Source organism: Epinephelus lanceolatus, chromosome 24, assembly GCF_041903045.1.
Source record: "Epinephelus lanceolatus isolate andai-2023 chromosome 24, ASM4190304v1, whole genome shotgun sequence".
Classification (NCBI taxonomy): Eukaryota; Metazoa; Chordata; class Actinopteri; order Perciformes; family Serranidae; genus Epinephelus; species Epinephelus lanceolatus.
Window position 1 is genome coordinate 12,671,014 of NC_135757.1, and position 23,885 is coordinate 12,694,898.

A 23,885-nucleotide genomic window follows, 5' to 3' on the forward strand; every position below is an offset into this window, starting at 1 on the left:
TTCAGTAACAGTCAACGTCAAACACCAACTGCCCTGGGGATCTCCTGTCACCTGCGGCATTCGAGATGACTTACCCTCCTGCTTCAGCAGGAAAAATTATTCCTGAAAAGCATCATCTGCACAGACTGAAAAAAATAATGTGGGACTTGACTCTGCCATGGCTGGTCAGAGTGAGACTCTTCACCACTCGAAATTTCCGAGTATGGAAAAGATCATTTGGTTGTGGAAACTTGTGAGTCTCATGTATCCTCCATGGAGACATTAAAGCAATGGATCTACTGGGGATTCAGGGCAACTGAGATCACTCTCAAATAAACTGCTAATTAATTAGGTCTCTATGCCATTGCAACAAATGTGCTTTGGGACTGCAGGAAATTTGCACTTGTTAATTTGGCTTTAAAGTGAGAATGGTGCGGACTGGTTTGTGCTCACAAATGGCAAAAAATGATGCCAGATCTCTTCGAGTGTGGTCAAGGAAACAAAATCCAGGAAAGGAGAAGGATTGACTCTTTGGCTGCAGCCTAAAAATAGGATTCAGGCCAATCTGGCCTTGTGGTTGGAGGCAGGCAGAGCGAGGGAGTCAGGCAGGAAGATAATCTGGAGCTCAAATCCTGGCTTATCTACCAACTTCCTGTGTCTATGTTACCCCGAGGAACAGAATGACACCAGCATGGGGGAGCTGCAGGGGTGAGAGGAGGGGACGTGGGAGGGAGAGGGAGGGAGAGATGGGCTGAGAGGTTGTAGGAACGAGGGATCAAGGAGAGGAGGAAGGTGAAAAAGCATGAGAGAGACAGTGTTGAGAAGTGAAGGGCAGGAAAATAGAAATGAAGCATGAAGATGGAAGTCGCAGTAATATAAAGTTAAAGCTGTTTGGAACAGGCAGAGACAAAAATATGACAATCTTCCTCTTGGAAATATAAAGTTGACTTCTTTAGCAATAAAACGCACCATTGCTCAATTCAATCCACTCAGGGGTTTTGTTGCTACAGCTTTACTTGCTCTGCTATGACCAGTAGATTATGGCGGCTGATGTCAGCTACGTTTTGAAAGATATTGCTGTGTAACTGACTGTATAAATCAGTCTGTTGACTTTATGACACTTCCCCTCTTGTCCTAATGATGATGTCCGGTGTTTCCCCCAAGGTTGACTGCTTAGGCCGCCACACCAAAGTCCTTTCTCAAATTAAACACTTTGAAGTTTCTTTAAATATTTAACAGTAAGCCTACTTTCCAATGTCCAGATACTTTTCCAGATGTTACTCCTCTTATTTCCATCTTCCAAAACATTGTTGAAGAAGACCAGGAACAATTACAGGGAGCTGACTGAATGAAAAGTAAAAGTAACAGTTAGTCCCTGATAGTGTAACACTGACAGGATAGTGGCATCTGTCAGGGATAGAGAGCCAAAGTCCATCTTATGCTTCATGTAATGTTGTAATGCTGCGTGGCTGAATGTTGCAGATCGATTGATGGATGGATGTCATGATATTGTTGGTTGAAATTTGTTGGTACTTACTCATGAAAGCAGACATTTTTTTCTTTTACAGGAGGAGAACATGATTTGATTTTGATAAAAGAATAGTTCAGTGACAAGAGAGATACCACTCCCATGTCCGTATGCTAAATCTAAAGCTACCGCCACCTGCTGATTAACTTAATCTTAGCATAAAGACTGGAAGACAAGAGATTGGTGTCAATCTTCTCATCAAGTGTATCTCTCAAAATGTCAAATTATTCCTTAAAGTGACTCGCTCAAGAGAGTCCTGTGAAATGAAGGGAAAATCAATGTGCCGTTGTCCTGTAGTTGCCACTTGTGACCAGTGGCCACTGTTTCCCTAAAATATAGTAGCATTCTCCCCATTTTTAATGAGACATAAATTCCTTGGTGTTGTATGAAGTCACCACATTTCTACATTTAAAACAAGTTTTTTATAACACTGATTTGAAACAGTTTTTGGTGAGAAATCTTGTCCTCAGTTTGAACCACCTAAAGCTAAACTCTGTCCCTCTCCCTCCACATCTCACTTTAAATTGACTTTGCATGTATCCCTGCCACCGCTGATGTATTTTTTTTTCATGACCTCTCCAAATGTAGAATGCAAAGTATCCAGCTTCTTACTTCTCCCTCTTCCCCTTTTCCTAAAACTCACCCTGGCATAATTATTCTGTGGTCACAGGATATGCCAAGATATGCTGACGGCACTGAAGCCCCTGACCTTTCTGCTCGTAATTTCCAGCAGCAGAGGAGGTGAAGCTAATTCTGTCGTTCTGTGTCAGGGCGCTGGTTAAATGCCTGAAATGTTCATTGTGGGAGAAATAGAGGAGGTAAGGAACTGGGGTATGAAACGGGGGAGGGGGCAGGAGGTAGGTGTAACATGGAAAAGCATTCCGACAGAGGAAAAGCAGGGGGCGGGGGGGGTGAGAGACTGGGTGACTTTGCCACCATCTGCCTCCAGCTCTCCAGTTCTGTCCTCTGTGGCAGGACAGGTGGCTGGTGGCCGCCCTACTTCTGCTGACTTCAGCCCTTTCCCTCTCCCCCTTTCCCATTCCTTTATCTCCTGCCGGCATTGTTCATTCCCCACCGGCCCCATGCCGCTCAATTAGCTGGTGTAGCGGTGCGCTCACAGTCCCAGCCCTCTCCTCCCCCCTCCCCACTCCTCCTCTCCTCCATCCACATCCATATTACCTGATATAGAAAGGGGTGCGGCAGGTCACAGGCATCGGAGATGGGTGAACAGCGGCCCATTTCAATTTTGTATAGGTGTTATTTGGCCCTCGAGCTCAATGAGGGAGGGGAGGGGTTGTCCTTTTGATTTCAAAGGACAGGTGGGAAGGACAGAGCGGCGTGTGTGCACATGTGTGTGTGGACGCATGTTGGGATTAGGAAGCAGAGGACTGGGCTCTGTTACAATTTTGCCTGAAATGGCTCCTGCCAGGTCTCACCCCCCTTCTCCGCTCCTCTATGCGTGCTACTGAGAGACCTTCTGTTTGTACGTACACACACACACACAGCCACCAGTGCGTGAAGCGCAGAGGCACCGAGCTGTCTCACACACTGTTGGGCGGCCAGTCTCTCTCTGCTCTCTGCGCCTCACCTCTCGCGCCTGGGTCTGATTCACATGACAGCTAAATGGAGCTGGGAGCCGCACATATAATACTGACCACATGTCTGGCTTTTGTTTTCTGCAGTGTGTGTGTTTTGAGTGTGTGTGTGTGGGTGTGTGTGTGTGTGTGTGTGTGTGTGAGAAGAAGGGACTCTACAGTGCAGCCGCTTTGGTAGCATGTATGCTCTGCAAAATTAATTCATGCTCTCAGGAAATGGTGAACTTGAGATTTCATGCTGCGTGGGGAATTTTCAATTTCTATTGTCGCTGATCAGTGCTGCTAAATTTTGTTCTGTGCTCTTAAATTTTTCAGTTTAGGAACAGACGTAAAAACGCTGGCATTACAGGAGGTTATTTGTCGTTTTTTGCTGTCTTGGTATGAATTGTTTTATGCTCTTTTGCAGAGCAAGTAGCGCAAGCATGGCAAAATGTAGGCCAGTCATATTTAATTCAAACTTCTCCACTTTTCCCCAACCAAACTTCTGTGGTTTGTTTGATTTTTCTTCCTGTGCACTTTTTCCCCTGCACCCCTCCCCTACCTATGGACAGCCTGTGAAGTACTCTAAGGTACGGTACGCTCGACATGCATGTTGTGCAAGGATGCTCCAACCTGTGTAATGTGCACTTGGATTGCGTTGTTTGCTTGGATTCAGTTGGAAGTTGTACCTGTACCTGTTGTACCTGTTTCCTGTCAAGCAAGTTGTCATTGTACACATTGCTCCAGACATTTAAAATGAGTTCAGTGCAATATGTTGAGATGCTATTACATGAATGATAGTGGAGGCGATGGTGTGAATATGCCTGAGTTTGAAATGGACATTTCCTGTGTGCTTGCTGCATTGCTGTTGATGCTCCCTCAGGAAAAACACGAGAAGGCTTGGGTTTATGTGAGAATGCTTACTCCATTTTTTATTTAAGATTGTTCTGATCAAGTTATCTGAGAAGATCTGCAGCCACTGGTCTACAGTCATCTTAGCAGTGAAAAAAGCTCAGTCACTCAGGAAACGATTTGTCAGCTAAAATGCGGAATATTGAAACTGTATGATTTGCTTGCAAGAATCGATTGTGCTCGCTGGCTGTTTCTGTTTTTCTTTGGCTTGTCACTGTGATGATATTGATGCAGTTGTGTGTGTGTGCATGGTTTTAACTGTGCCCACCTACCTGCACCCCCCTTAGTCCAACACCAGGCTAAAGCTCGTGCGGAGCCTGGCAGTGTGTGAAGAGTCCTTTCCTTGCCCTATTCCTGAGCCTTCAGCAGCACCTCAGGTAACAGTCCCTGAATTACCAGAGTGTATTCACATTAGGGATATGCTGGTATGCCAGTTTGATTTTTTACCATGGTGACATATTCTGGTGGTAACAGTACCGACAACTGTTTTTATTACTGTTAATGCCAAAACTATCACTGCTCAACGGAGGCAGAGCAGCCACAGCAGGAGCAGCAACTCTTGCTACTCTGGCGATGACGCTCTACGCTAACGTTAGCTAGTTAGGAAGTGCGACTAGTTTGTGGGTGCAAAGTAAGAGAGAGCATTCATTTAATGTGACTGACAAATAGAAAACTCCTTGCATCAAGAACACAAACATTACATTCTCCTCTACCAGTGTGCTAATGGGGGGTGGTGCGAGTCGCTTACAAGATCCCAGTATAACAGTATAACTATATGTTATGTTCTCACATTCTGCCTTTTAACTATTAACACCCAGCACGAAAATTATACTTGCTGAAAGACCCCTTCCACACATGTTTGGCAAGGTTAGGTTTGAAGTAATTTAGGGCTTGATGTGGAGAAAAGCGGCATATTTTTGAACAAATTCCTCTATCAGTTTTTATTCATAAAGTGTCAATGCTGAGAAAGCAATTTTTTTTAAACTGGCAGGACTAACATTACTTAGCATCATTAGCCTATGTTTTGATGATGTGCCATAATGTTATCATGCAGGGATTTGAAACCTCAAGAACTACAGGTTGCTGGAAGCTTACAACTGTTTTACTGGTGGCTTAATAATCTAACACTGTTTGGATAAAGTTTGGATCCATTTTGTTTAACCAGAAACAGTCCTGAAATCACTATCGCCAAACCCACCAGACTCCATTTAAATAAACAGTAATTTAAGCGTGTGTAGAGGCAGGCATACCCTGTAACACAGTCTGGTAAGTTCAGAAAATTACACTTTACTGCAATGCAGCCTTTAAAATCAGGAAAAGACGACACTTTACGATATCCAAAGTCTGAGACGATATCTAGTCTCATATCATATTGATGTAATATAGATATATTGCTCAGTCTTAAAGTAATTCTACTATACTTTTACTATATTTCAGCTCTACTAGCATTTCTTGAATATTTGATTGTGATAATACAGTGAATCATTTCGCCACAGTGATTGGAGCATGAAAATGTGATACCGGCACATCCCTAATTCCCATGCAACCACACTCTGCTCATATGGAGAAGAGTTCATCCCAGTCATCTCATCAAGCCCAGTGTGACAAAGGTGGTTCTCTGACACCTCAGCCCAATTTGTTAAGCCACACTCCCACATGCATCACACTGAAGTGCTGACCAGGGATCAGTTCTTCATTTCAGCTCATTACAATTGAGCAGGTAGACCTCTGATGCTTGATTAGCGGCCCTTCGCGTGACAGCTATGATTAAATACCTGCCCGTGGCCACTTGATGAAAACATCACATCATCAAAACAGAGCGCGCAGAGCTCCAGCAGCGAGCCGGCCGTTAGTTTGCTAAATCAACTCTTCTTTCGCGGCGTATCTCTGGGCAAAGCCCCACTCTGATCGAACTTTCCCCATTACATGCCACTCTGCACAGCCCCTGGCACGCATTCACACACACATATACACACAGGTGTGTTTGTTGCGGGGCGTTTCAGCCAGTCAGCAGCGAGCTCAGTAACCAGAGGGCGGTGTTATTCCCACAACAGTCTCGCATCGTCTGCACTCACACGACGTCCTGTATTACTGCCATCAATCATGTCGGGGAAATTACAATTTCCACACGTCAGCTACAGAGAGCTGTGGAGCGCTCTAATTGAATACTCCTGATATTTCCCCCGCTACTGTTATTGGGCCCGGAGTCGAGACTCCTTCTGCGGCAAACTAACCTAGAGGGGCGAGGTAAAGCAATAAAGAAAGGGGAGAAAAAACACAAGTGGAGTACACATACGATCTCTGTTCCCATTCAAACCTCTTGATTATCAGCCTAAACATTTCCCATTGTTCCCCGTTTTACGTTATTGTCAGATTGTAAGCTCTAACAAAGGGCCGTATGGATCTGTAGGCTGTCCAAGCTATCTCTGCGTCCTGAAAAACTACATCTGTCCCCACACTGTACGCCTGGCTGTCAATTCCAATCAATGGCCGATAGTCAAGGGCCTCTGAATACGTGCCGCACTTTTTGTTTTAGACTGACAGCACGTTCATTACATATTCAGAGGACCGTCATTTTCACGCTGGTTTTTCCTTTATCTCGAGGTAAATGGATGTCAGGAAACAAACGAGGCAGCTCGCAACAGCTGCACATCAACCAGGCGGCTTCAATGTGATGCCGAGGGTGGCATTAAGTAGCAAACATCACCGCTTCGTGCCAGGGAGGAAAAAAAAAAATCCTTTTGCTTTGACGAACACACACACACACATGCATGCATGAACTCGCTGTCACTTACACAACACACAATCCTAGACTCATTTTCGCTTTCTCCCAGTCTCGCTCAGGCAATTAGTCAGTCACGTTTCCCATTAGCATATTACATTTTCACATATATTCAGAGCGTCTTGAAATGAAGAACATAGCGTCTCATTATCTGGCTCCGCAGCTGTTACAGGGATCAAACTCGTGACCTTTTTTGGTTATGAGCTGCTCTCCCGCCACTAGGTCACCCTGTCTCTCACTCCTTCATTCATTCTTTTCTCTCTCTCACACACACACACACACTCACAGACTCTCTGATGTTAGCTTCCCAGAGTTGTGTTTAATCCACTTACGGTGCACTGGCAACCCCTCTCCTCTTTTTTTCAGCGTTCCTTTCAGCCTTTTGTAGAATTGCCTGAAAAGCAAATCAGATACTGCTGTGAGTGTGTGTGTGTGTGTGTGTGTGTGTGTGTGTGTGTGTGTGTGTGTGTGGAGGAAGAGCACGACTGGGGTAAATCAAGGCCATTTTTAATAGATCTCGCAAAAACATCCACATCTTCCATTCAGATTGCAGCACGGTCAATTTTCGGAATTTTTTACAGTTGGAAGGGGGATTACAGCTAACTCCTCATTCTGTTGAATTTTAAGGAATGAAATGTGCTGCGTTGTTTAATTCTGGGCTCAAATTCATGTTTTATTCAGACGGTTTAATAAAAACAAGCTTATCTGGCAGATTAATTGCCATTGTGATTTGGAATTCATGGATGCAGGCGCATTATTACCAGCAAGGAAACAAGTTTGGATGATAAACCAGGAGAGTTTATTAAGTGTCTTGCAGTGACCTCTTTTGCCCATGTTATTCTCTAATTAACCCACAACCTCAGGCAAGATCATAGGGAATTAAACGCCTCATATTTAACGCCTCATTTCTAAATGGACGTCTCATGTCTGTTCCTCGATCAGATCAGACTTAGGTCACTGTTAGTGTTTGAAGCTCTTGTAAAATGCTGACATTATCGCACTGGTGTGTAGCCGCCCAAACACACACATAATCCAGCGTTTCATAAAGACATCAGCAAGTTGTGTTTCACAAATCTGAATCAATCAGGTTTTTTGAATCTATGTTTTCTCCTCCCTGAACAGGATGGATTCCTTCTCCAGCCCTTTGAAAAGGAAGAGCGAGCCACACAGGACCAAGCGGAGAAAGAGGAGAGCTGCGATAAGGTGGACAAACCTGAGAAAACACCCAAAAAAATGCTGTCGAGAGGTAAGAAATTAAATTAAACCAACAGTGACGGGCTCGTTTAACAAAGTCTGTATACATATTTTTGTATGTTTCCACTTTGTCTTCTTATTTGTACACTTTGTGTCCTTCACATTTTTCAATTTTTACAACATAATCATAAAACACAATCATAGACAATGGGATGTTTTCATTTGAGATAAATTTAAAAAATAATAAAGAGTTGAATAAACTAATTTAAACAAAAGATGGACGTTTTGGGCAAATATACATTTTCCACTTCATCCAAACTTCCTCAGATTTCATGACCTGAAGCCTCATTGAGAAGGTAATTCTTTCCATGACACAGATTTTAATAAATGATATCATTGCAGTTCTCTATAAATGGGGTGTCTGGTTTAAGCCATTTCCTTTGTAATTGCTTTTGTAGCACCTGCACTCAGTGTTTCAAAGAAGTATTCAGTTTTAATATTTGTAGATGTCAAAAGTTTGTCCCTTTTAACCACACCAAAAAGCATTTACTTTTGGACAGGCCCAAAAAAAAGTGGTAGTAGTTGTCTTCCTGGGAGCCACAGGAAGAGCCTGAGGGATGAGACCTCTGAGCAGGTGTAATTAAATATCTCACAAGTCTCTTTCTGGCAAACACTCTATACGGTTTAGCTTGAAATCTTCCATTGAAGTCCCCTATGTAGTCTTGATATTACTAAAAGCCTTGACTCTGTCCTATAAATGCCTTTTGCCTCTCCAACACAGAACTGTTCATATGATGACAATCCTGGAAAAAAATCCCCTAAAGTCACTGTAATTTAACCCATGCAGTTTTTTCAATGTCTGAATCATACACTGTCTTGCTGACTGGAAAGGGTGCACCCTGAGGAAAGGCTCTGATTAGCCCGTCCCTTATAGCTCGTATCCAGTCAAGGTCATGGCAGCACCATCTCAGAATCTTTACCTCGTCTTATTGATGATATTCAACAATGTTTTTTGAGTTAACTTGATCCATTCATTCATTTCTATAGATGTTTAATAAGTCTTTTATACTCTTCCACATACAGTTGAACACATTTATGTCCTTGGTTGGATTTAAAGGTGAGAAAGAAGAGCAATGTCAGTGAAACAGATTTGCCATCGCCGTCACAGGAGCTGAAATCTTTCCATTAACACCTCAGCTTTCTTTACATCATGAACACCTGGGGCCTCATTTATAAACATTGCTTACTCCCAAAAAAGGAGCCTGAAAGATGCATGTGCTTTTCCCCATCCAAAAAATGGAATCTGTTGATAGAAAACTTGGCAGGGGAATATGTGCACATCTGAAAATCAATTACACGATAGATTAGGGCTGGGTGACACGGCCTGTAAATAATATCGCAGATTCACCATATATATCTTGATATTTGGAAATCTCCTAACTACCTAACTAAAATACTAAACTACTAAATAAACTACAGCGACAATAAAGTTAAATAAAGCACTGTTATGCTCGTGCTTTTGTTCTGAACACCGGCTTGTCTCTTTATTCACTCTGAGCTCTCCAGTTCATATATTTATAATATTCACAAGGCACTCTGGTTCTTCGCAATTGGAAAAAATGCATTAAGTAGTCGTCGTCTGGAGCCCTGCAGTCACAAACCTCACAGTATAGTCTCTTTATACATCCCCCGTGGAACGAGCTGCAATACATGGAGTACAATCAATACAACGCCCACTCCTACGATAGATTATATATGTTTATAATGTCATTTTGGTGGCAGCGTGTCACGGACAAAGTATTGAAATGAAGCCAAATGCTTTAATGATACTTATCACACAATCCATGTCACTCAGCCAAATTACAGCCTTCTAATAATTATATCCTTTACCATGTCACGAGGAACAGCCAACCCTAAACATTTTTTTTTCCCCGGCACAGTGCCCTCCAGTTTGTCCAAAAGCACTTCTCCGTTTTATATGATATCTCATTATGGGCCGATAATTGGCGTGATTCAGTTAATTGCGACAAGCTCAAGGTGTTAAGCAATTATATGGATTCCCACAGGCATCTAAAGGTGTCTGCTTCCCTCTGTGGAGCAACACCACTGATGAGGCAGCCTCCAATTATAGAAACCAGACACCCACCGAGGGGAACGAGCTGCGTTGTCCCCTGGCTCCCACTGATGGGTCCCATTCTTTTGTTGGTGCGCGGGAACATTTTTTTTTCGGTGTTGACTTCGTTATCCGACCACTTCCTCATTTCTTAAATGGTTCAGCTGGCAGTGCTCGCTGCTGCTGACACAGGCTGCCAGATTTGTTTTTTTCCCATTATTGGTCACACCAATAACAACCAACAAATGGCTTGGTCCCTAGCAAAGTCACCCTCAGTGAAGTTTCTCTTTTCAACATGTGCAGTCTGACTTCTCCGTCTTTTTCTTTGCAAATACTTGAATGACAGGCTGATTAATTTGCATATCAATATTCACAACGGGCATTTCATTAGCTGTTTATCATTAATTTGGGGAGTTAACAGGGCGAAACATTTCAAGTCCCCTATTATTCATATTAATACAATTATATTCAGAAAATGACATGCGTCTAATGGCGGGGAGTGTTGTATATGGTGGATTGTGAGGAGTGTGCACAGGTAACATTTAGGGTGGAATCTCTGTTTTATAAATGAGATCTGTGATTCATTGCCTTCATTTGTCTCTCGGTTAGATTCCAGTCAAGACTACACCGATTCAACTGGCATAGATCTCCATGAGTTCCTGGTCAACACGTTGAAAGGCAACCCCAGGTACGCTCAACAGATACCCCCGAATCTGACTGCTGCGGTGAAACGTTGACCCTCAGGAGTTCATCTTTTGAGCCTAAAGGCCTGCTCACACCATTTCAGTAGAGTTGCTCATGGAAAAATGTCCTGACTTTGGTGAACTTGACACAGGAATTTCCGCCATTGACCATCAAATAAAGGCAAAAAAGCCCCCCCCCCCCCCAAAAAAAATGAGAGAATAGCAAGCCGGGATGTCCAAAATGGAGGAAGCTGTCACAGCTGATAAGCTTTGTTTCTCATGTTATTTCTGTCTTCCTGGATAGATAATTGCTAGTTCCCTGCTGGCTAGCTTGTTAGCATTTAGCTTGCTAACTACAGTATTTGCCAACTAGCCCTACATCACCAAGAGTGACCAGGCCTTTAGAGCTTTTATATTATCACTGTCTGAAAATTGATGATGTTTCTCATGACCTGAGAACTAGAAAGATCAACATGTGTCATTTATTTAGGGATCGAATCATGCTGCTGAAGTTGGAGCAGGACATCTTGGACTTCATCAGCAATAATGAGTAAGAAATATTCATTTCTGATTTTATTAAGAAGGTTTTTACTCAGATTTGATCCAAACAGAACACCATAGCTCAACCAGAGGAGGAGAACTTAATTAGTGCGCCCAGCTGCAGTAGTTTTAGAAAAAAAAAAAGAAGGAAAACCGGCAAACTTCTCCATCGAGTTAAAATATTCCAACAGAAGGATGTTTACACTTTCAGATGGGCTGTGCTTGATGTCATACAATTAAGACGAGCAGCTGTTCAGCGTCTCAGCTGTTACATTTGTGACTGCTCTGTGGAGCATAGGAAGCAACGGATCATTTTTAAAAGGAGTCTGTAACCTTACTATTGGTTCAGGTCATCTTATTCTCCTTTTAGTGTCTTTGGGAGTATGAGATATTGAGATTGAGTCACCAGTGTTAATGTAGTCACGAGGGCTTTAGGTTCTCCTCCAGCGACCTCAGAAGTGCTTTGAGACATTTTCAAAACAGACCCACAAGCAGATTTATCCTTACAAGGTAAAACAACAACAGACTTCTAGCAGACGAAACAGGCATAGCTTCGCTTGCCTAACTCCTCGTTTCAAACTGACTGATGTTACTTTTTTACGCAGTGTATCATTTAACCACATTTGTGTCTCCCTCTAGAAGCCAAAAAAGAAAGTTCCCACCCATGACGTCCTACCACAGGATGCTGCTACATCGAGTGGCGGCCTACTTTGGCATGGACCACAATGTGGACCCCAGTGGAAAGTCAGTGGTGATCAACAAAACTACCAACACAAGAATGTGAGCCTCTGTTTTGCCTCTTGATGACCTCATTTGAGTAAAATCAGTGATTCTTTGCAAATCGATGGACAGATAAGTTAGATTCCCGCCCTGCTTGTTGGTTAACATATGTCGCTGTCAGCATCTGCCTGAAATTAAGCTGCCGCTAAAACTCCTGTGAATTCCCCCCACCAACAGACCCGATCAGAAATTCTCAGAGCACATCAAGGATGACAGGGCGGACGATTTTCAGAAACGCTACATTCTCAAACGAGACAACTCCAGCTTTGATCGCGAAGACAGCACGGTAGGTGTTTTTTCTTTTTTTCTTTTTTTTTTTTTTCCCCACCAAGCTGTCACTTTCATTTCTGACATGTTGGTAAGAGTGGGACAATCTGGCGTCCCTGACATAGCTGCTAAAGAAGCGCGCGTGTCTGTATGCATGTGTGTGTATGTGTGCGTGTGCGTGTGTGTGTGTGCTTGGTGTGTCCTTGCCAGATTCGAATGCGTTTGAAAGCTGACAAGAGGAGCAAATCGATGGAAGAGAGGGAGGAGGAGTACCAGCGAGCCAGAGAAAGGATATTTGCACATGATGTGAGAGCTATTTGTGTAGGCGGAGTTGGGGGTGGTGGTGGTGGGGGGTTCGGTGGAGGGGGGTGCCATGTTGCACAAATCTTTGTGTCAATTCTATTCATGTGCAAATTCTGTAGATTTCTTGCTACCAATTACCATTGCTGGATTTATGAATTTTTAGACAGGGTCCCTCTGATGTGACGCCAAATCTATAGAGTCAGATGTATAAGTAGACCTGCAGCAGGTATACCAAGCAGCTGTCAGTGCAGTGATATTTATTGATGAAGTGACTGAACCTGTAGTCAAATTCATAGAGACACTAAGAGGATTTTTAGCGCACAGAGCCAGAAACGTAGCTTCCAAGATAACAATAAGAACAAACTGTGCTATGAATTATCTGCACCCCTGTAATTGACTGTAATTTTTATTCCCTCCCACAGGGAGATCACTTCATACTAGATAGAGGGTGAGTAGTAAATTCACATTAATCACACGACCACTGACTTTGCTGCACCTCTCATTGAGTAATAATTTTGTTCCAAAAAGCTCTCTCTAATATGGAAGATGAATTGTCAGTTAATTGGCCAAAGTATAACGTGTTTGATCCCTTTAAAGTGTAACTAAAGCTCTTCAGATAGCTTCTACTTTAATTCACTTTTATAGTTTACCTGTCAGAGCAGCAATTAGAGTCAGCTCTGTCATGTTTTAAAATGGTGGATATCTCATTTTGTCAGCGCCTGTTTCTGTAATACCTCTCTCCTCCCCCCCCCCCCTCCAGCGCTCAGGATGAAGGCGCATGCATGAGCACCCAACAGAGGCGGCAAATGTTCAGGTAGGTCCGCCGCCGTCACACATCATTCAGCTCTTTCAGAGGCCGAACCGCCGGCAGAGAAAAAACCCCTTTGAATCGCCGTCCGCCTTAATCAGCTCGCTCAGGAGCAGGAGTGCTGATCTGAGGATTTGTTTTTGCTGCTCAGGAAAGCTGCTGTTAAATAGGATTTTCTGCCCGGGCGTCCTCATGTGGGACGGCCTATTTCAACCAGAGCTTGCCAATTTCACCATGAGACAATTGTGTTTTTGTTTTTTAAATGTCATCTTGTTTTGATCAGGCATTGCCGAACACATGAACATTATGTTAACGATGCAGTCTTGTTATAGTTGAATCGACACTGCTGAATACGGTGTAACAGGATGAGCACAGGCTGTGTTTCACATGTCATTAATGGAGGCAAAAGATTGGAAACTTTTAAATGAGTTAAGTTACTGCAAAATTTAAGATTATGTAAATTTGACCGCGTCTTCTTTAGCAATTTTTAATGGATGTTTTTACTTTTTTTTGGCAACTTATGGACCAAATGATTGATCATGATGTACGTGCAGATACTGTAATATGTACAACATGTTGCAGATGTCAAGTCTACATTATTTAGCACTTCTAAACATTTTTACTCAATAGATGCAAACAAAAAAATAAGTTAGGATTAAAACGTTTTTCAAAACAAATACTTTCTTCCCATCCAGGTTACGGGCTGGCCGGTCAGGCGCCAGCCGGCAGAGCAGCTCCGAGACGGAAACGCTGCCGCGGCACGGCGAGCCCCGGCCTTGGAGCAGCACCGACAGCTCGGACAGCTCCAACCGGCTCGCCCCGCGGCCCGCCATCACCAAGGCCAGCAGCTTCAGCGGCATCTCCCCCGGCCTCGTCCGAGGGGACAGCACAGCCAGCAGCAAGAGCACCGGGAGGCTGTCCAAAACAGGCAAGAGAGACGGCAGGGGCGGAGGGACACTAGGGCCATAAAACACAGCTGTGCCACTAAGTTTAGATGCTCATTTACCTCAGAATGAAATGACAGTGAAAAAAAAAAAACACAGTGAAACACAGCCTGAAATACAAAAAACTGCATCTACTTGCACTGAAAAAGTGTAGCTGTCAATATTCTGCCATCTACAAATTTTTAATGAATTGTTTTTCTGAGGAGAAACCAAGTCATGTTTTATCAGGTTCAGCTGTGTCTGTGATTGCTGGCTCTTCTTCTTCTGAAAGGAGGCTGGTTACATGAGGAGTAAAGAAACTCTAGAATCTCAGTTTTCTTCGTAAAAATTACTCAAACCAGTTAGTCACTTATCAAATTAGTTGGTGACTAATTTAATAGTCGACAGCTAATTGATTAAACATTGCAGCTCTACTGTAATCATTTGTTCCGTCACTCAGAGAAAGAAGGGAAACTCTCTGTCACAGCATGAAGGTGAAACATTTCCTAATTAGATGCTACTATGGGTACGTGGGGAACAGAAATAGCCATTTTGCATATTGAGCTTCAAGCATACTCCTCAGGCATTCGGTGCAGCTTAGGTCTCATCAGAACAAATGTTTGTTGTCCTGCCGTGGTCAATAAAGTCCGCAGGCCGCCCCGTAGCCGGACAGCTGTCAAAACTAATGACCGCACAGCAGCACTGTGATGGAAGAGGCTCTTAAAAAGTGTTGTAGCAGCAGTAGTGTAAAACCAAGCGGTGAGGAGTTACTGCATAATGTATAAGTCTAAGCGCCGGGAAGTGGCACGCACGCCGCTGAGATGAAGTTAGGGCTGCTCCACAACTGCAGGTGCTTACTCCACAATATGATCCATTTGTAACTAGATTGGCTGAGATTAGATGAAATGTGTTCGTCACAGCAGGTTTGTCTCCTTTATCTCTGCGAATGCAGGGGAGAAGTCCTTGGTTGGCCTCTGCTCCCCATTTTGTTCCCTGCCACTGTTTCCGTCTGGCGTTTTTCTATTTTTGCCAATCCTTAGTTTTTTTTTCTTCTTTTTTATCTCACAGAGAGGTGTAGCAGCAGCAGCAGCAGCAGGCTTCTTGCCTGAGCAGTTTTTTAAGTTGTTTACGAGGCGGATGGCTGCCCTCACTTTGTGTTTGGGGAGTATAAGTCGAGGAGACATCTTGCCTGCGCTGCCGTGTTCTGCTGCATTTGCCCTTCGCCTAAGCCCTCAAATAACCTCCCCTCGCAACAGGCTGCACGCCACTTTTACCTGAAAATAGGAGCTTATATATGATAAAGGGAAACAACTGAAAGGAAAAGTTTATTATTTCTGTCTTTTTAATTCCATTTTGACATAATCTTTCCAGTTTTTTGTCGAAGTCACAAACCTCACCTGTCATTCCTTTTGCTTTGATTCTAAATCCAATAGTAGTGACTATGTACATTTACTCTTTAATTTCCCCTGGAGATCATCATCTAATTATTATTTGTGTATTTATTTCATCAACATAAAGAAATGAAATTGACAGCTTCAATTTTTACTGAATTTTATTGACTGTTTCAAAATACAGCACAGCTGTTTCATTACCGGGCATTCTGGGTCCGAGGGTGCCTTCAGCTGGAGGTGTAGACACGAACCACATGACTTTGACTTGAGTCAGACCTGAGTCACAAATTCGATGACTTCAGACTCGACAACTCACCCTGGACTTGAACACCAGTGACTCAGGACTTCACTTGGACTTGAGCCTTTTGACTTTAAAAAGTGTGCCACAAATCAATCCATCCCACTTTACTTCCTGAATTAACAAAGTCAACATTAATCTCTTCATTTCATTTAGACATACAATACAAACATGCAACAACAGGCACAAAGTGTCAGGGGCTTCATCTGGCCTTGACCTGAAAAATGTCGCTTAACAAATACATGACCAGGAAGAGACTTAAAAAGACGACAAAGAGATGCAAAGGAACAACACAAAAACACAAAATGACTGCACAGTGAGGTAGAACATCCAAAATAGACATAAATTTACCTCAGAGACACACAACCACGAAGCTTTACCTTAGTTTAAAAATGTTTGCATGTGTTCTTATGTATGAACAGACCCAAATTCACACTGTAAGTAGACTATTTAATTACAGTAAACAAATTGTTTCAATAGCATTTGTATAGAAATAATTCTGTTCCCAGCTTTTTGATCCATATCAGCGTTTTCTGCTGTATTTCCAGTGCAGCTGTATTGTGATCTGATCGCAGCAACATTATTAAACTCTAAACACCAGATTGCTCTGTCCAAAAACTTCTTTGTACAGTCACCATTTTGCACACCATTCGGTAATTATACAGGGAGAAATCCATCACAGACGGTGCACAGATACCAGTTTCTCAACAGTTGCTTTAAGAGACCAGAACGCAATTCAGCCACAGGAGAGGCTGCGTCATTAGCAAGAGGCACGACTCCTTCGTCACCACCATCAACTGTTCTCGCCCGTGTGAATATCTAACAAGTTAATGCTCCTCCTCTCAGAGGCGGCCTTGAAGTCATATTGGGAAATGCAGTTTTTTGTTTATCTTTTTGCTCTGCTTCTCCTCAGGTTCAGAATCATGCAGCAGCGTCGGCTCCTCGTCTAGCTCTCTTTCCCGTCCCCAGCTGCCTCTCCCAGTTTCAGCCTCATCCTGGTCCAGCATCCCCAGCGCACCTTTAATCCACCCGGCTGCTGACACCAGAGGCTCTGGACACCCTGAGATGATCAAGAGCGTCGCCTCACAGCCGCCATCAGCTACAGATGCAACAAACTATTATGTGTTGCCGCTGGAAGCCTCAGGGATACCGCCCGGCAGCGTCCTGGTCAACCCACACACAGGTGGGTGATACCATGTGAAGATGAAAAGAGTTTTTTATTTAAAAACTCCATTTCACTGAATCAAAAATGACACGAAAGCACAGGATTTTCTTTTTTGATGGTGGTGACCCAATCTCGGTCTGCTGCATTAAATCAAAGTCATGTTCATGTCTTGTAATTTTCTGGTTTACTAATGAATTATTCATGACTTGGGGACAGAATTACAGGTTGGCATGGGGCTACACTCGGGTTGTCTGTCAAATTAGAAGTCAGACCAAAAGCGTGCTGATCAAAATGCACTGAACAGATGGGAGAAATCTGTAAATATTCATCACAGACCAGTTGTACACTTTTGAGCTGCAAACTGAACTTCAAATGCTGCCAGGGTTGTTAATTCCCGTCACCTCTCCTCTCATGAACCATGTTTGGGTGTGTCCTCCCTGTCACGAGGAGCAGAATTTAAATGTTTCCTTTTGTATGATGCTGCATTATGAGTGCGTGTACAGTTCGCATCACTGTGTTTTTTTTGTCTCTTCTGAATTAAATTTGACAGGCAAGCCTTTCATCCACCCCGACGGCAGCGCCGTAGTTTATAACCCGGCCTCTGTCGCCCCTGCTGCTGGCAGGAACACACAGCAGGGGAAAACCCCACAGCAACAGATCCCTGCACCAACACAGCAACAGCCAACCAATCACCTCCACTCCCAGGTCAGTGGGCGGGGCTACGTTTCTCACTCTTTTTCTCTTTCAAATTAAATTCATGTAGTAACGACACTGTTTTTCTAACTTTCTCAAACCTCACTAACCTAGAGTGTTGAAATGGGAGCTGATAGTATGATGGTAGGAGCTTCACTCAAGTCATTTAATTGACCGTTGGATAAACCCCCCCACGAACAACATTCATCGCTTAGCAACAGTGACTAAGCACAGCTGGCCTGTAAAGCCTGTGATGTCCTCACATCTTTAAAGCAACTACAAGGAATTTCATGTTGTGTTTGTTTTAGCAGCCCCAAGCGCGGGGACTTCCCCCTTTTAGAGGACTGCATTTCCCATGAGCCCCATCACCTGGTGTTGTTAAGATCATGATCTGGCTAGCGCATGCTTTTGTTTTAGAAGCAAGTGAAAGAAAGACACAACTTATTTTAAAAACGTTTTCTCCTTTAAGCAACTGTTTTGCAGTGCTGGCTTTCCTTGACAGGTTCAGCTTACGTTAGCTACATTCAGCTAACAACAAATTTAAACAAACTTTTGTGAGCTGAAAACACATTGAAATAACAACAGCTACGACTACGCCTATACTCTGTGAATCTGGGGTTAGGCTATGGTTAATTTACCTCACCAGAATTGTCACAGAGAAAGTGACTGGAAGGCGGCATCCACCTGTCTCTCAAAGCAGTCATATCCTTAATTATGCATAAGTTAAAGCCTTAATAAAATTAAGCGTACATAACCTAAAGTTGTCATGAACGGGGAAATTAGCCCTAGAGATCAAAACTGTTTCTTGTACCATGCTATTAACATGTTTATTTCTGCTGCAAATTGGGCATTTTAACATGGGGGTCACTTTTGGAGCCAGCCTCAAGTAGCCATTAGAGGAACTGCAGTTTTTGTCATGCCGTGTTGACTTCATTTTTCAGCCCCAGAGGTTGTGACTTGATCGTGCTGCAGTATCAGCAATAACCACAAAATACGTCAAAAATATAATTCTCTGAATTCTCCTACTTCCTTTTAACTGGTAATGTATTACTCACTTCCAAACTTTGCAAGGGAAATTATTTAAACAGAGGCTCTTTCGGTCTGCGTGCTGTAAATCTGATTTTACATGGAGTCAGACAGACATTAAGAAAACCTGTATTGAAATAGCAAATCTTCTTGCTGGTGGTCTCATTTGCTTTTGTAGGTCATATAGAGACATCAGCATTAAAATGAAATGGTTTCATACCCAGTTAAACACTCCTTGTAGTTGCTTTAAGTGGGAATTTAGAGTGAGCATGTAAAGACTTTCAGTAAGTTTTACCAAAGGAATACTGTGCCGTATCTCCCCACTGTGTGGAAGCTGCTCCTAAATGTCACTTTGTGCGGGTAACATTAACAGCTCTGTTGTGCTCTCTATTGGATGTGGGGAAGTTTACTCTCCAGAAACCACAGCCAACCTTAGCTGAGATAGTGTTACTGAATGCATCAGTCCGTCCTCATCCTAAAAGTCTGTTCTTGTGTAACATTTAAATTGAAAACATAAACGGGGTTTAGCAAATGGTCAATTGAGGCTCCCACCATTTTACTAGCATCCTTCCTCCAGTCTCATCTCCTGTCCCTCTGTCCATCTCTTCTTCCCTTCCCTCCTCAGCCGATCTGTCCTCCTCTCCAGCTGTCCTCTGAGCCTGTTCACAACCCAACGGTCTCGTATCCTCTTCCTCCTCTTCCTCCTTCTCAGTTCCTGCCCGTCTGTCCTAACCAACAGTACACTGTGGTACAGAACGCCTTCTTTCTTCCATTTTATTATTCCTCCCCTCCCCGCTCCATCTCCTGTCAGACCTGGCTCATTAACAGCTTATTTATAGACTTTTCTCAGAGCAGTTAAATTGGTAAATTAAAATGTGACACAGATGTCCAGAAAACTCAGATCTTCAGACTGTATGCATGTGCTTTTTGATGAGCTCCTTCATTAGATATCTTCTGTGATTTATTTAAACTGTAGCTGCATTATTTGCCATATATATTATATTATTTACACCTATAAAAAGTTCTCTTAAATTGTGAATTTAACAAACAAGAGTTTAGTGTCCACATGCAGCATAGTTCATAGTTCATGGCTCAACAAAATTCTTACTATCTCAAATCAAGTACAGCATTGTTTCACCTTTTTAACTTCAAACATCTTATTATTCTCCCACCTCTGTATTGAGTTCATTTTTTCATCTTGTGGAAAGGTGTATCTAAATCCAGCAGGAGCCAGTTCCCACATATATAGATCATGCATTCACTTAACCTCATTTCTGACCTGGTTTTAGTGAAAGACATGCCTCTGTGACTAATTATGCCTGTGGAAAGTTCCATTAATATTTAATTCATCAGCAGATGTTAGCGCTGAATAATCCATGACTAAAAACACTACTTTTCCAACAACATGTCAGAAATGACCCGAACTGGCGTGCAGCGGTGATGCAGATAAATAGTTCACTTTAGACTCCACTGGTCTCCGCAGACGTGGGTCACATTTAGACTAAACCATCAAGTGAATGTCAGTTTAGTCAGTGTCTTTAGCATGTAGCTTAGAAATCAGCTGACTGTAGTTGAACTGTATTATTCTGAATAGATTAAAACATTTAACACTAAATTCTCCCCGCAGCCTGATTCCCTCAACGCCCAGTTCAGTCACATGACTCTGGCGCAGCAGCCACCCGGCGACAGCGGGGCTTCAGCTCCTGACACCCGCCACTATCCGACCGTATTCCACCACCACCCCTCCCCTGTGGTGCTGCAGGGAGCTCCGCAGCAGCAGCAGGTTGCTAGCTACATGGTGGCAGGGCCATCGGGAGGACACCCAGGGGTGCTGCAGGGTCAGCCCGTCCCACTCCCGACCCCGGGCCCCAACCACACATATCCCAGCTCCACCCCGGGCCCTGCTGCTTTCCCCGGGTCCTCACTGAACCAGCAGCTACTCCAGCAACACACCTACATCCAACAGCCTGTCCAGCAGGTAGGGACATTTAGTCGTGCGTCAGAATGTGCTCATTCATCTGCTGTGAGTCACTCCACAGTGGAAACCAGCGTCATGACTAATCCTTTCTCCTCTTGCTGGGAAGTGGATTCAAATGGGACTGCGGATGGTGTCACACAGTCCTTGAATTCGTGTTGTGTGTCTCTTCCAGATGTCGGCGTGTTACTGCTCGTCAGCCCACCACCCCCACTGCTCCAGCCAGCAGCAGCACTACCGGCCCCCCATCAACCTGCCCTATAACTGCCCTCAGAGCCAAAACCTGCCCCAGCAACAAGGTACGAACACGGTCATTTTAAATGTTAAATACAGCGTTTTTAGGTGTGTTTTTGTCCCCCAGCTATTTTTGCTTTTGGCACATGGATCATTTGAGTCGTGCTGGCTTTCTCAACAGTTGAAACAGGTGTGTATAAAATGTTAAAAATCTGGGAAAGATTAGAGGAAATGAGACTAAATGACCCACTGAGATGGAGTGGTTTTCACAAAACACACCAAGTTACACTCAGCCACACAAGCTAGCTAGCCAGGTAACTTAGCTATGTTCCACACACGACCTGATGTGTTTGATCAAGCAAGACCTGTTGCTTGTAAAAGTGTATCCTTGTATGAAGCACACAGGCGTTGTAGCTACAGCGAGAGAGAAGCTATGACATCACCTACGCAACCTTGTATAGTCTTTCTAATTGTGTATTTTTACAGGCTAATACCTCAACAGTTTTACAATTAACTGTGACCCTCTTAATGTGCAAAATGATCTTTTAAATTGACAAAGTGGCACAATTCAAACTGGATCAGGAAATATTTATCTCTCTCCTCTAACTACCATGCATATTTATAAAAAACTGTAGGTGACTCTTCACGTCTCCATAATAATAAGCCAAAGCTGCAACTTATTCAAACATGCCTTTGAAACAGTTCCACTGTGGATCTAAAGACAAATCAAAGGATGTTTTAATGAACGAGGTCTGAAGTCTCTGATGTGCAGCAACTGATTTTTCCTTGAATTTTCCAACTTCACGTTGTCAAGAGCAAAGCCCAGTGTTGCTGCTTTATCAATAGACTTTAACTTCTCACTTTCAGCTCTTAGATCGTATTTATTTGTTGTTGCTCCTGTGTGTTTCTTCACAAGGGAGCTGTGCCAGCCAGCCATGGTTCGCGGCTCTACCGAAGGACAAATATTTCTCCCTTTCCTTTCCTCCCTGCTTGTTTGTTTTTTTACGAGTTCCGATGTCTCCCCGGGAGTCATCCACTTGATTATTCTGAGTTTTTTTCTTTCACCGCAGGAGTTGAGATTGTTAGCTCCTGCTCGGTCTTTCTTGCACACACACACACACACACACACACACACTTGCTTAACTGGATGTAATGTTGCAACGATTGTGACTTATACGGTCGCACACACACACACACACACACACACACATTGGTACACACTGGTCTCTGTAAGTGGCTGCGGCACTATTCTGTCATCTGTAGGCTGCAAATGCAGCTTCCCTGCTGGGGACCCGGGGAATAGACAGCGGACAAATGAAGCTGACCTACAAAGGCAAAGGACAGCAATTATTTCTCAGGGAAAGAGGAAAAAAAATGACTTCAGTGGCTCGTTTCCCTTCTGTTTTTGCATTAATTAAAAAAAAAGATATATAAGACCAGCTAAAGGTGAAGATAATGTAGCACAGGGTGCACACATAATAAATAGGTAATCAGTGGGAATTCTCTGATGGCGCAGTCAGAGGTCCACAGAGGAACCTGTGCATGTTTCCACTCACTTGCATCAGACAGTCACCACCACCACAGGGCTTTGGCTTCAGTCATGGCCATTCTGAGAAAGCAGCTTGTATTATATGTGAAAGGATCGAAGGATTTGTCTTCCTTCCTCTTTACTGTTCGTGACGCTACAGTTTATTAGTCATTGCCGGGGAGAAAATGCGACAAACCTTACTTCTAAGGGAAGTTACATGAGAGAAAAGCACTTTTTCTTTTAAGGAGTGATGAAAACCTTAAGATTTAAATGGTATATGGAGCTGGGATGAGAAGTCTGTTAAACGATTAGTCTAGTTGATTTATCATTTCAAGCAAAAACACTGAACATTCTCTAATTTCAGTTTCTCCAATGTGCGGATTAGCTGCCTTTCTTTGTCATATATGATAATGCACTGAATGTCTATGGGCTGGGTTCTGGGGAATATGAATTAGGGTAGCCGTAGATCCTTAAAGTCTTAACAGGCAATTAAGTCATTAATAGACAAGGCCTAAATTGGTGTTTAAAGGTCTGAAATCAATCTTTCAAAAGTCCTACAAATGCCACGACATGGAAAGAAGGATTTTATAAATGTTTTCTCAAAATAATTGATAACATCTATTCATAATAACATCACACAGCGCGGGATAGCGGATCCAGCTACACTCATATCCCCTCACCTGAAAATGCCAGGAGTCTTATTTTTGCCCCATGGCCTGAGAAATTTATTGATGTAAATCATCAAGCTAGCATCAGTCATCAAATGCCAGATATTTCCCAGGTCTGTTTTTTTAAGTGATCATCTAACTGTTTTCCAGGACCCAAATTGTAATTTTTTATGTTACAGATTTGGGCAAAATTGTCTCCAACATTTTTTTTTATTGATAGTAAATTTATTTTACAGTGGTATTAAAAATTGTTATTTTTGATTTTCTTTTATGATTTCTATTTTTGTATAATGTCTAAAAATTTTTGACAGATACATACAAACAGTGTAAACTACAGAGCTATAATTATTTCCTTTAATATGCAGCTAAGAAAGGCTTTTAAAGGCCCTGGAGGGTTTTTAGGCAATTCCTTTTCACATTTTTCTAGCAATTTATGGATTGAATCTGTTTTTTAAAAGTAGAGAAACAAAAAAAATGTCCCAAAAATTCTTAATTCTAGCGGTCTTAAGCAGTAGGAGCCC

The 23,885-nt window shown here is 43.0% G+C and overlaps 1 protein-coding gene across 27 annotated transcripts in view; it reads left to right on the top strand.

The window, feature by feature from the left end:
- r3hdm1 (R3H domain containing 1) overlaps positions 1 to 23,885 on the top strand; it is a 49,818-nt gene that overhangs the window by 15,042 nt on the left and 10,891 nt on the right. For 8 of the 27 annotated variants that reach the window (XR_013490452.1, XR_004501021.2, XR_004501022.2 and 5 more), the window contains exons 4-19: positions 3,654 to 3,671; positions 4,281 to 4,370; positions 7,898 to 8,021; positions 10,692 to 10,770; positions 11,256 to 11,315; positions 11,945 to 12,085; positions 12,263 to 12,371; positions 12,563 to 12,658; positions 13,078 to 13,103; positions 13,416 to 13,469; positions 14,159 to 14,391; positions 16,989 to 17,258; positions 17,791 to 17,945; positions 19,585 to 19,707; positions 20,587 to 20,937; positions 21,110 to 21,233. Coding sequence is in view for 20 of the 27 variants with exons in the window: in XM_033615795.2 (XP_033471686.1) it covers positions 3,654 to 3,671; positions 4,281 to 4,370; positions 7,898 to 8,021; positions 10,692 to 10,770; positions 11,256 to 11,315; positions 11,945 to 12,085; positions 12,263 to 12,371; positions 12,563 to 12,658; positions 13,078 to 13,103; positions 13,416 to 13,469; positions 14,159 to 14,391; positions 16,989 to 17,258; positions 17,791 to 17,945; positions 19,585 to 19,707; positions 20,587 to 20,937; positions 21,110 to 21,233 (2,053 nt within the window). In the remaining 7 variants the exon portion in view is untranslated. Of the gene's footprint in view, positions 1 to 3,653; positions 3,672 to 4,227; positions 4,371 to 7,897; positions 8,022 to 10,691; positions 10,771 to 11,255; positions 11,316 to 11,944; positions 12,086 to 12,262; positions 12,372 to 12,562; positions 12,659 to 13,077; positions 13,104 to 13,415; positions 13,470 to 14,158; positions 14,392 to 16,988; positions 17,259 to 17,790; positions 17,946 to 19,584; positions 19,708 to 20,586; positions 20,938 to 21,109; positions 21,234 to 23,885 lie in introns of those variants that run through there. The other 19 variants (XR_013490453.1, XR_013490454.1, XM_033615802.2 and 16 more) reach the window with 8 other exon arrangements.